Source organism: Cygnus olor, chromosome 6 (assembly GCF_009769625.2).
Source record: "Cygnus olor isolate bCygOlo1 chromosome 6, bCygOlo1.pri.v2, whole genome shotgun sequence".
In the NCBI taxonomy this organism is placed as follows: domain Eukaryota; kingdom Metazoa; phylum Chordata; class Aves; order Anseriformes; family Anatidae; genus Cygnus; species Cygnus olor.
The window spans coordinates 19,796,418-19,810,362 of NC_049174.1; the positions used below are offsets into that span (position 1 = coordinate 19,796,418).

Consider the following 13,945-nt stretch of genomic DNA (forward strand, 5'->3'; position numbering starts at 1 on the left):
TAAATAATCATTTAAATATACACGTTTGTAACATACCTTTGTGCAATGGTTGAGGCATGGTTAAAATCTGGATGAGCAAAAGGGATGAGACATCTCTGTAAAGTACAGGAACTTCTGGCAGCTCTTCGCTTATCAACCTGGAAAGAAAACCCAAAGAAGATTACTTAATATTACAATATCATTCTTCATGTTTTATTACACATTAAATGTTAAATAGCATTACATTTGTTATCGAGCTTATAGAAGCTAAACACCTGTCAAATCACTAATTGATCTTTATCTTAAAACCATTTAATGTTACTAATGGATTGTAATAACTCATAACTAAGTTACCGTTTGGGTACCTAATTCTTGTTAAAGTATTCCAAAACTGTCAAAAACTGCCTGAACTAGTTATTTCTATATACGGACTCAATCGATGTCCAGTATTTCACTTTAAAAGCTTTAGTCCTAAACTAACAAAATATAATGCATAGTAACACAGTAATTTTTTAATTTTTTTTTTTTTTTTTTTTTTCAAACTATGGCATTTCACACATGTTGTAAGAACAACTAATCCTCAATCTGCATTAATGTTATGGGGACTGTTCCTGTTGGAAAACAGTGAGACCTTAGAAAAGGTATTGCTTTTCTTCATGTAAGGAAATGAACATTCAAGCAGCTATCACAGGTGGGATTATCCAATTTTACACACTTCATTAAGAACCCCACAGAGTTAGAAGGACAGCAAATATGCACATAAAGAGATGCTGCAAACTTTCAAACTATTCAGATTCATTTGATGTCATAAAATCACCTTATAGCCACAGTCATAAAAGCAGAGTATGTTTGTAGATAGGAGGTAGTGTCTTTCTAGTTGATGTAACAATGTTGCAGGACACACCTCAAAAGGTTCAACAGCCAAGTCAAAAATGCAATATACATCCTCCATTAGCACCTTTCCCCTCTGCAACACTCACAGAAGAAAGTGCTGTTTGGATTCTTACTCACATTGCCAAATAGTTTTGGTGCCAAATAGCCTGGTGCTAGTTAGCTGGCTGTTAAATGCCAATGGAATAACTGAGGAGATGTTTGAAGATAAAAATGTGTTTTTTTTTTTTTTTCAAAGTGATACAGGCATTGAAGTTGCTAATCTCACCAAGTTTCTCTAATTTTGCTATTAACTATACCTAGTTTTATTTTATGATTTATGGCATTGATTTTTAAACTAACCATCATTATGTAACCATGGGCAATCTCTTATATTACCTCTAAACTTTGATTTTTAATTTATATATGAATTATTGTGAAAAAATAACTTTGAATAAGGTTAAGACAAAAATGTAGATATTAAATCCTGGTCACATTTACCTACAGGCATATCAATATCAATATTATTTAACTATCATGTAACAATTAGGTCAAATAGCAACTCTGGCAAAATTAGGAAAGATTCTTCTATATACAGAATACTGTGACTGACTAGCAACATTAAAAATAAATGAACTCATTTTCACATGCAGGAACAACTGAATAATTTGTCAAATTTATTCATTTCATACAAATTGGAGAAGTAAAGCCACATTAAATGTCAAGGTTTTAGATAAGCTGCTTCAGTATACTTAAAGCAGTGCAGCTTATTAAGCACTTAAAAACTGCTCTGTCATATGCTAAAATCCTAAGCAACTTTTTCATTATGACACTGAAACTGAATTTGTAAAACCTGTTTGGAGTATGGAAATTATCCATCCTGTTATAATCCCCAATGCATATGGGAAAGCTTGATAAGTGTGACTTTACAAAAAAATTCTGCCACAGAAGCAGCAAATAAAATGGAAGCAAGTTAAATTTCATATGGGACCGAAGTAACAGAGTGAATCAATTGTACTGTAGTTGTCATCTGTAACCATAAAAAAAAAAGAGAAGAGGTGGGGAACTGAACAGCACAATGAAGTACAAACATACCAAAATAAAAATGCATTGCTTGGTTTTCTCTGAGCAACTGACCTCCCCTCCAGTCCAAGTTAATTGGGCTGCAACTCCTTCTGTGCCAATGTCAAAGTTGCCTAACAGCTGAGAGCATAGCAACCCTGCCTCTATATTCAGCATCCTCTTCCCTGATAGAAGTTATATGGGAGTCACTTCTTTGGGAATGGATACATAGAACAGAAAACTGTTCTACTTCGAAACAAGCAGCATCTTTGCCTACTTACATCCTCCTCCTTCCCCTCTTCTCTCAGCCACATAAACTTAAAATTTTTGTTTGATGCTAACTCCAACTGTTTATTGAATTTCTAACTTTACCAAGTGGAAGCTTTGAACTTCAGGCCTCTTAGGACTGTCAGAAACAGAAAACCTGAGATACAGGGATAAGGATACAACTAAACAAAGGCTTAATTGATGAGGACAAATTTATATTCTTTTTAGTATTTGCATGGTGAGAAATACGGCCTGCAAATCCCAACCCGCAGAAAGGTCAGAGGAATACACAGCTACTGATGTTAATAATTAGAAAGGAGAACTCTATTATTTGTTCTGGCTACACTCTAGAATATAATCACAATTTCATATTTGTTCTTGTGTCACAGCAGATTTTGCAGCAGGTCAGTTTCTTGTTATGCAACATAGGATTTCACTGACAGTACTAACATTAGGCATTTCCCATTCTCCCTTTCACCACTGTGCCCCCAGCACTCCTCTGTCACCAATTCCCAGCATATTAAAAATAACCTTTCTAAAAACAGATTAATTCATTGACTTTGTACATGATGCAGCCTGCTCAAGTTACATCAGCACAGCCGAAGGTAGTGAGTTACAGTATAGGAGAGGGAATAAACAGCTAAAAGCAATTACTCTTGAAGCTGGCATTGCGGTTGAAACTGACATAACATGCCCTGAGACACTGGTGTTTTGGGTACTGAATAGATCATGCAAGTCTGTTGCAGAGTTGCAAGCAATGTGTGTATATACTATCTCTTGCACAAACCTTAACTAAACCCTTGTCCCATCGTCCTACCCTGACTATCTGCAGAAAAAGTTTTATTTTTCCCATTTCACAACAGTTTGTGATAGCAATGTGACTTTCCTGAGGCTCCCATGCACAGTTGCTCAATCCTATCTCTGTCCTGCAGTTCATTGCCTCAGTACAACACTACAATCACTGAAGCGATCTAGCTTAGAACAAAACAACAACAAAACACTTCAGTAAAAATAACCTAGAATATTTCAGTGTTTCAATTCATCATGCAGTTCCCACCCACTTCCCAACAGCTTCTACCGCAAAGACCCTTAATGCCTTACTGAATCATTTTTTTTGCCAACATACATTGTTTGTCAACAAAGGAAAAAAAATCATAGAGATGTAAATGAAAAAAGCATAACCTTTTATTTCATGTTTACCATTCCTGAAATTCAGGCTATTTGGACTAGTCCATTAAATTCACATCTGGGTCTAGTAATTATGGCCTCCAGCTGCTCCTTCTCTGTCCCCTGCCAGAAGCTATTATTCCCCACTTACACCACAATAATTGTTTATTTGATCACCACTGAAACCAGGTCTGTCTGTAATACAACAATTTGCTTAAGCATAGCCTGTGGGACCAAGTATATATTACATTGATATATTACATTGGACTGAATGAACCATATAGAAGAAAGAATCCACTACACCATTGTGTGAAACATCCAACGAGCGCCATCTATTCTGAAGAGTTTGACAGTTCCTCAGATTTAGGTTTCACATTTTCCTTTTTTTTTTTTTTTCTTTTCCTCCTTCAAACAACAATATTTAAGCCTTTTTTTCATACAGTATCTTCTTGTCCAGAAATGTCCTTATTTCTACTTTACCTTGGTGTTACTGCATGAGCTCCTTCCTATTTTTTTTCTCAGCTGCCATTTTCAACTACAGAGTGATCAAGGTAGGGTTGTGGATGATGACATTTTGGGAGGTATAGCACAGCAATTCTGTGAGTCTTTACAAATTACTTTGATCAGTTCTCCCAGAGACACGAAATCTAAGGCATAAATATATGAATAATGATAGCTGGGTTGTAGAAAACCAAGCTAAAAATGTGAGCTCTACATCTGGACAGATTTATTTGTAAACATTTATGTATTTAAAATAAAGTAATTAAAATTAAACAAGGATAAAACAATGTAAGAGGACTTATATTCATAGATTTTTTTTTTTTAACTTTGAAAGTTATCTTTCTAAATAAATAAGGATGCAACTAACCTCTTTGCAAAATTACTTTCAACTGAGATTAATTTTAAGTAAAAATTACAGAGAAAAACATAGCATATTAGTAGGTGTTTTTTTTATTTAAAAAGTTGAAAATCTTGGTTGAAGCACAAGTTGCCCCTTGATAATATAGGTTTTTATGCAAGGTGAGTAAATTAACGAGTTTGGTTTAAATTTATATTGCTCCTGTGACTTTCCTGACATTATATCGTTTGGAATCAACGACAATAATATAGTCAGATCATAAAGATCTTTTCCTCTCATTGACATTTTTTCTACAAGTCTATACTTAGTTTTATGTACTGGTCAGAATTTATATTACTTGGTTAGCCTCAAAATGGCACAGTGCTGTCCACATTTTAAATCTCCCGTGGTATTTTTTTTTTTCTACCACCCTCTTAATAATCTTCAGTTTACAGCAGTGTATCACCTTCTACTTGCTCCAAATACTCTTTCCTGTATCTGGAAAAAATACACTATTCTGGATCTCTCAAAAGGCTCTGTGACACTAATAAGAGTGCAATTAGATCATTCACACCAAACATATGAATGCCATCTTCAAGTGCAACCACTACTTCAAAATTCTAAAATATAATTGCAGATATCCCTCTTATGCTTTAATCTATATATTGAAAACATGTTTCCAATTACACGTGAATATCCCTCCTCTGCAAGCATTCTGGGGCCTGCAGACCAAGGCAGGTAAAACATTCCAATAGGTGAACAGCAAAATTCCAGTTTGATTGCATCCGTACATCTGAACAGTAAATATTTCATGGCAAAACAGATGATCTCTCAGCTATAGCTTCCTAAACCATTTAAGACTTGATAGTGCCAAACCAGCATCTACAAGTCTATCAAGACATCTTCTGAAAAAAACAGCACAGAAAACAAGAGAACTGCTCAAATGCATTTTCAACATGCAACACCTCTGTTAAGCATGCCATTATGCTCTATGGTACCAATCACTTCTAAGTGATTCAAAACACAGACTACTCTAACTAAATTCATCTTGCAACAATCTAACCTTGATAAAACCCATGTGTGAATTCCACCAAGTCTTCATTAGTGAAGAAAGTTGCTGCGTTTTGGAATATGTGCATAAAAAATCAGCCCCTCTGTTAATAGCTGCTTCCAAAGCCAGCAAGCTCCTCAAATACCAACACGAGAAGTGCACAGATCAGTCCCACAACCTACCAACATGATCTTAGTCATAACTCAGTCAACCATACTCCAAATTTATTAACCATTGCTCAACCTAGGTCAGGGCAGAATCACATGAAAACAAACTTGCAAAGAGGCTTGAATGCATGCTGAATAAAATACATTTTCCAGTTACAAAATTCTTAATGTTTTGTTAAGAGATTATAGATTTAATCTGTTAATCTAATCTAATTACTGCAACAATCTAACACTGACAGCAAAACAAAGGCTGGGATCCAAGAACACAAACAGTAAAGTCTCAAACTAAAAGCAAGCACAAACGTTTTGATAATTTTTTCCTAATTTGCAGATTAGGATTGTGGCATCACTATTTTAGATTAATTTTTGAAATCTCACGATGCTTTTGAAGCACACTGACAAATATGCAACTGGACAGAAACTAAAAATACATTCCTTTCAATTTTATTTCAAAGTACAAAATGGAGACTTTAGCTCTGAAGAAGTTGCTCAAGGTGCCAGAAAGAAAAATAAAATAAAATACACATGGGCACTGTTTTCCTCTTATGATGTTAACTACCTGCTAAAGCAAGAGTTCTAAAAATATTAATCTGGTTTTAGGCAAGAAAAAAATTAGTAATACATGACTTTTCTGCTCCCTGTCAAGGTAGAATCTGATAAATGAAGAGTCTTAAGTCACGTATGGAGACGAGTCCTTGCATAACACAAATACCTAACTCCGTGTATTATACTGTTAATCCTTGTACAGTTGTATATACAAGGTTAATGTTATAAAAGCAGACTCAGGTAAATAACTTGCTTAAAACAAGAAGTATGATGAAACTTTTAGCTTGGACTTGTATTAATTCTCATAAGTATTCAGCCTACTTATGTTATTTCTGTAACAGCTTTACGAATTGACTCTTGATTTAAATTTTGTCTAGCATCCATACAAATTATTGCAACAATCTACTTACCCAATACCATGAAATTTGCATGTGCCTAAGCTTCAGAGTGGTATATTTAAGCTTTAACTCTAAACTGCAGTGTGGCCAAATTTCAGGTAAAAGAAAATTTAAGATTTTTACAAATATATATATACACAATTTTTAGATGTTAAGTTCATAAGCCTACCTCACAAAGAATTGAATTTAAGACAGAACGTTACTAAAAATCTCTCTGTAGAATGTTTTGTTAACAAGGTAAACCTGTTATTTGGTAACTTAAAATACTTGCTCTGGATTTTTGTCCTGCATTGGCTGGGTTAGTTTCCTCCAGGGATTGTATGCAGAGTCAATACTGTAGAGGCGCATGTGCATGGCCAACACATGGAAGAGCTGATCTGAAAATTGGAAAAGAAATTGCTGATTATTATATACAATAATATAAAGTATTTTACATTAAGCTACCAGTGTTTATGTTTTAAAAGGATCCTGATATATTTCTAACACAAAGCTTTTATTCCTCACTCATATAGAATTTCTGTCTTCAACATACCTGAAATTAACCTAAGGTTTCTGGAAGTGCTGCCCTGTAGCAGGAACACTCCAGCCCTTCATTCTTAAAAGGTTTTATTATTCTGTCTTCATGAGGTTATTTTGTTGATAACTTTCGGAAGAGAAACAAACAGATCTTCTGACCACACCATAGCAATGCTTAGGCAGCAGTGGTCTTCATAATGGCAGAGATTTGTCTGTACAACCTTCACACAAAGTTTGCTGATAATAATCAATTTCAAAACATCTGTACAATGATTGAGAAAAAATATCATTTGTAAAACACTTCCAGACCCTTTTGAACGAAAGAAGCTTAGTTTATAATTCATGCACATTATTGCAGTAACACATTGCGCATTATTGCCTGTATTAAAATACACAGCTTTCATTTCTCTATGAAGAGAAGGTGAAAATGAAAATTCTCATTTCTCCTACAATCAACACAAGTACAGATAAGATCTGATCCTTTCTCCCTTAAGCAAGCCAAGATGCAGGCACAATCTACGTAGACAGCATTTTCAGAGCGGTATGTACAATAATAATGTCAGACATCAATTTTTTCTGTGTTTATTATACAGTTAAAGTCTGGGCAAAATAAATCTTTAGATTTATACTGAAGTCATATTTCAAAATATTATTTCCCATGCTTTTGCCCTTTTTTTTTTTTTTTTTTTAAAAAACTCCTGTCACAGTATGTCTTGCTTTTTGTTCCTCCTGTTCACTTTTCTGGGAGACTGCTTCCTTCTCCCCCCCCACCTTTTATTTTAACTTCTTTTCTTTCCTCAATATCTTGCTCCCCACCCCCTTTTTTCCCTTTCTTTCTTTAAGACTCTTACTCTTTCAACCGATCCCTTCACCTCCTACTCTTAATCTCTCTCCCATCTCTACAACCCACTTGCTCAACCTACACATTCACTCACAGGTCCTCTCTTTTTAAGTAGAAATAGCAACTATTAATTTATTTTCCATAAATAGACGATTACTCAGAGGTACGCAGTGGCCAAAAAAGTCGCATGATGAAGTCAGCTGACTATCAGACCCTGAGGGCTGTAATTAGCTCCTGGGGTTTGTATAATAATTGGAGATGTAGATGGCACTGGAATTGATTGCTGTCACCTGCTTTCTGAATAAAAACAGTCAATGAGGACAAAATAAGTCATCTTTTCTCCTGGCAAGAGATTCTAGCAAAACATTGCTTTGCTGACAGGCTTCAAAAGCCTGAAAATATACCAATGTTTCATAAAATCATACTGCTTCATTTATTTTTGTTTAGAATGAGAGCCATGCAAGCATCCACTCCTTCCCTCTCACCCCTTCGCTACTAAATAGAACGTCAGCTTTTTCTGAACCGCTCCTAGCTCCAAACAGAAATGGGAAACTAGCAAAAAAAAGCTTAGCATAATTAATTAACCCTCTGTTCCTTTGATAGCTATTTTCCTGAGGCTTTATTAATACAAAATGAAGCAAGCAAGCATCAAATCCTAGCACTAGAGAATCTATTTGTAATCTCCAAGTATGCAACCTTTTTTGGAGTCAAAACACATTCTAACATAATTGAACCTGAACAGAAGAATTCAGGTTAGCAGTCTTGTAAAATGGTATTTTTGTGGGTGATGAAGGTAGCTGTCACTGCTTTACAAGACACATACAGGATGCAAATGTAAAGCTAGGTAGTTGGTAGTAAGATATGGTGACCTTTTTCAAAATATATTTTATGTCTTGACTTAAAAATATTAAGATATTCTCTAAGTCAATGTAGCACAGCCATGCTTGTTTCTAAACCCTGGGTAACCAAGGAATAACATTGCCCCCTAATGGGAACACTGCAACAAAAGTCACCATCTGATGGTGTCATTTTCAGAGATAGTAAAAGTAAGTTATGATTTGTCTATTGCATCAATAGTCTTATTTCTGAGAAGACTAAATATTATCAGAAACGGGTGTAGGCAAAGGAAGACAAAGGTCTATTTCTTCACCAACACTTTTCTATTTTACATTGCAGTAATGGTACGAGGACACGTCCAGCGAGAATACACGGAGAAGCTATAGCGTGTTTTAAATTCATGATAGTTTACTCCATGATAAGTGCTTAAATGCATGCTCTCATTTTGTCACAGACTTCCTTCTTTCTTTTAAACTGAGGTGTAAACTCCACGGCTGTAGCTCAAATTTACTGCTACTATGCAGCTTTTGAGGAAAGCAAAGAAAATCACCGGAGCACTGAGAATTTAGAACTGGCAACTTGATGCACAAAGTGCTTGTGGTTTTTACTTCTAGCATTCTTATGCTTGTGAGACTGGCAGAAACCTGCCATGGGGCAAATAAACACCAGAGGTTCTCTGCCTGTATATTCATGTGAATACATCATTCTGAAATGGAAGCAAAGTAAGAGAACGTCCTCTCTTCTGGGGTTATGCTATTTAGAAGCTTTAAAATACACTTTCTTTCCTTGTTTTAAGCAAATTAAAGTAAAACTTTAACATGACAATGGCCCCCACACAACCCTGCCCAGTCTTCTGAAGACCAGAAAGGAAGGCCATAACCCCCTAGGTGTCCCTAACTCCTCCACATTCACAGCATCTTTATGTCAAGGACCTTCTTTTATGTCAAGGACCTTCTTAAGTGGGAAAGACAGGAACTGGCTCAGTCTTCACAAGAATATTCTTATCAAAATTTGGTAGAAGATGATTCATTTTAAAAAGCACAGCAGCATCCAAATTACAGATTGGTAGTTATGAAAATACAGCAAAATGAGAATTATGGTCCATCTCTCCTGATACTTGCATGATATTTGAGACAGGCTATATAAATGACCTGGATTATTACTGGCTTTCAAATATATGTTCATATGACTCAAATATTACCTACACTGAAGCAGCACAGACTCCATTCTCCTAACTTTCTTAGATGGTCCTTGTTTTCACACAATACATGCCAAGCTTCAGTAAAATGCTTAATAGAATCATAGAGATTAGTATTTAGACAGGAGCTTTAGCTTTGATTTATATTAGCCTTTCTTAATTCCATTTCTATAAATAGAAAAATATATCTATTGTTCCATACACTTCTGCTCTTGGTACTTTTTTTTTTCCAGCTCTTCCTATACCAGCTCTACTTCCCAGGGTTATTACTGCTGTGGGAGGAACAATGAACTATATCAAAATCAGTACTTTAAAAAGCGTAAGCTCAAATCAAAAAAAAAGCTCAATGCATTGGGATTAAAGCTATTAGCCGAAGTGTTTCCACTCTCATAAGAAATCAAAAGTTAGTTGGTTTTTTGTCTACATAACCCCACTGCCTGCACTAGCACCTGTAGTTGCATTGTTCAGTATTTCCAGGATTAAGGCACACTGATTTTACAGATGTTGACAAAGCTCTTAAAAACCTTCTGCTATCCTTGGGTGTATAATGCAAGAGTCTATAAAGAGAAGGTGATTTCACAGCTCTTTTTCATGTCAATCCTGATATGCACAGCACAAAAGAAAACTAAACTCAGAGAGATGACCAGATACAGATTTGATAAATGAATGCCAGCATTTATAAAAATGCTGTGCTGAACTGACAAAATGAGTAATTCAGGAAGTTATATGCAGCTGCAAGTTTTAGTCTCACTAGTAATATCTTGGTGTGGTCTTTGCCAAAGTGATCACAAATTCCTACAAGTTTCTTGCTGCCTTTTATTTTCTTCTTTTTTTACAGTCTCTTGACCGTAAAGTAAAATCCCAAATTAACAAGATTTAAATCACAGGATTTTTATCTGTTATTAATGCCACTTCAACAATGTATAACAGTGTGCTGCAATAATTATGACAAAGAAAAATAAGGAATTGGCTGGCTTGATTTTGCTTGCAAAAGTTTAAATGACATTTATTCTCTAGTCTCATATTTATGTTTTAGAAGGATGTAATAACATACTGATGTCATGAAAATCTCCACTTTCCTACTTTGATCCAATCTTTTCTAATTCGAGAAATTAGCGTTCATATTTAGAATGTCATAGGATCACAAAGCAGTAATTCAGCAGTTAACCACAAGTGGAATGTGAAACATCCTTGTTTCATCCTCAACTGCTGCATGAAGATCTTACCAGACTCTTTCAAGACCTTATGCTCTTCTTCACCCATAAGCCTGCTGCATCTACTTACAAGTGTAGATCACAACAAAAAACATTTGACAGAAGCAGATGGGAATTTATTGTTAATAAGGAAACTGAGGATTTTTTCCTCCTTATAGAGCTTTTACATAGTCTACTTATCAACAGCGGTTGTGAAGACCTGCTGACAGCATCTTCCCATTCATCACTGATCCAGGAGATTGAAATCGGTGAAGAAAAAGAAATGTGAAGGTCAAGAAAAACCTATTGATGCATTAAGATGTGAATAGTCTTTACAAAAATCTGAAGTCTTAATTGCTGATGAAACAACTCATTATTTTCTACATTAAACTTGCCAGTGTATGAAATAAACTTCAGCAACAGATTATTTTTTTCTCTACAAATGGTATCTATTTTTACCTCTCATACCAGGTATGAATGGCATACCAAGCTTTTTAGGAATAGTTAGGATCATGTGTTCATGAGAAAAACTGCTTTTTCAAAAGTTAGCACAAATGGATGCCACTGAAGATCAGCAAATTGTCAGCTCCTTACCTAAAAGCAAATGAACAAACAAAAATCCCCACAGGGAAATAAACTGCCACCAACGACAAACACCCACAGAAACGCACTATATCAAGAGAAAAAGCATTCCTGAAAAGTAATTTTATACTTTTTTTTTCAGTGGCTATACAGATCTAGGTAAGAATCTTTGTAATCACATTCACGTTAGTAGATTACAGGAAGGAGATTGTTGCACTCAGCAATTTATAAAAGCATCTGGTTTTTCTTCCTACAGGAATGAACCATACTTATGTGTACTGGCCATACTGTAATGTCTGCCTCTGTTTCAACAACCAAGGTGGCTGAAAAACTTGATACCAAGGGAGCAGATATGTACAAAAACAACAGCATGATGAGCTTAGAAAATGCTTCAAGCCAGGAGAACTTTCTGTGCTCACAAAAACACTAAGAGTGCTGATTAAACTGGTACTAACATCATCTAGACAGATTACAACACTAAACCATCTACAAATGCAAAATACAGACCTAAAATGTACAGAAGGAAATAAGTCAGTGGAACAATATGGCTTCTCAATGGTTAGAACCATCACTGAAGGTATAACAGCGCCGGACACTATTTAAGGCCAGGTTACATGAGTCTCAAATACTTTTTTTTTTTTTTTTTTATGTCCACTTGTAAACAAATGTCTTTTCCAGTTAATGCACTTGATGCCAAAAAGCCAGACTCTGCTAGCTATAGGGAGCGTGAAGATAAGGAGCTCCACACAGGGAAACTGGAGTGAGAGGACATGGTGATGGGGTATTTAATCCTTCCTGAAGGAGAAACAAACCAACTATCTTCATGGCAAAGAGAAAAAGGAAAAAAAAGCAACAACAGAAAGAGAACTAGAAGTTAAAAGGACTAGATTATAAATTCATTATAGAATTTATATATTCATTATGGACAACCTTTAAATACCATGGAACTGTTCACTCACTACTGCAAGGTTACTAGAGCAACAATCACAAAAAAATATTTATACACAAATTAAACAGAAACAGGCATAAATGGTAAGGAGAATTACTAATTGTTCAGCCTTAATACTGTGTTCTGAAGCTGCTCTATAAATACAGAACAACAAAAACAGAAAACAAACCATCATATCTCAAACTTTATAAAACAAAGAGATAAGACCTGAACAATTATTACATATTTTTATAAATATGTAAAGAGGACTGCCTTTATGGTTGCATACTGTGTAGTGCACACACACACCCCTTTAAAACTTAAAATGGCAATTTTACAGCCAAATTTTCTTCAGCATTCTTGTCACACAGACTCTATCACTGACACTAACAGCTACATTAATCATTCTTAATTTTACTTCCCAAGAGCAGCTGCCCTCATGGTTCAATCTACTAAAACAGCTCTTGACCTATTTGTTCCCACTGCTTCCACTGATGCTTGCCGCTGTAACAGCTCACCTGGGACAACATATTCTGTTTTCTGCTGTATCTAATCACCAAACTTCACAGCTCTTACAAGACTAATACAGAGTGGTGTGCTTAATCACAAGAGAGACATCTCATTATCTCATAAGAAAAACAAGAACGGGTTATATTTTGGGTTACTTTTGCTATATGTGAAATGAGTGATGTTTGCAAATAAAAACAAAAGTGGTGTCAATGCATACAAATGAGACATGAGACTAAGAAAACAGTACACACCTCTAGAGAGGGCGGGAAATTTTTAAATCATTCCTTCCTCACTGCATAAGGTGATGAAGAAGTTACATTTTAAGTGAAAACTAGAAAAAACAGGAATATTGCTTGGAAAAATAAATGACTATGGAAAGAGAGTAAAATATATTATACAATCTATCTCTCTAAAGAGCTACTATTTTTTTCCTTATAAATGCAACTAAATGGAAGAGGCAATGAAAGAAACTCATAATTATGTAACTGCCTTGTTGAAACAAACCAAGCTCTATATCTGGAAAAGTAATTCTCCTGCCATTAGTCATATTTGGATTACTGTCCAAAACTAAATTACTAGTACTAAATGGAAACAGTACAGCTCTGTTCTAGGACCCCATTACCTTACATTAAAAATGAGCCCATTTTATTGCAAGATTAAATACGACTAGCTTGCTACATAACAATGAAAAAAATACTAATACGGTACATAAACAGCATGTGAACACTTGAACAGTGAATAGATGACATTTATGTCTCCACACTGTTTAAAGCAATGTCACATACATTTACATAGTGCCTTTCACCCGGACACTTCAAAGGCTGCCTTCAGTTTTTCTGAGTGTAAGACAGATATTAAGAACACCAACAGATCTGATTTAGATCTAAATATGAAAATGTATCGCTCTATTCAGAAGTGTTCAAAAAGCAAGTGCCTTGTTTTTAAATGTTGTCCCTACCTCTTCAGAGGATACGCACTAGAACCCTTTAAATAAT

At 35.2% G+C, this 13,945-nt stretch overlaps 1 protein-coding gene across 3 annotated transcripts in view; it reads right to left on the reverse strand.

The window, feature by feature from the left end:
- The window catches only part of UBR3 (ubiquitin protein ligase E3 component n-recognin 3), a 106,105-nt gene that overhangs the window by 17,931 nt on the left and 74,229 nt on the right, over positions 1–13,945 (reverse strand). For all 3 annotated transcript variants that reach the window (XM_040562172.1, XM_040562174.1, XM_040562173.1), the window contains 2 exons: positions 6,617–6,722; positions 37–137 (listed from right to left, as the gene is read on the reverse strand). In XM_040562172.1, the coding sequence (XP_040418106.1) occupies positions 37–137; positions 6,617–6,722 (207 nt within the window). The remainder of the gene's footprint in view (positions 1–36; positions 138–6,616; positions 6,723–13,945) is intronic.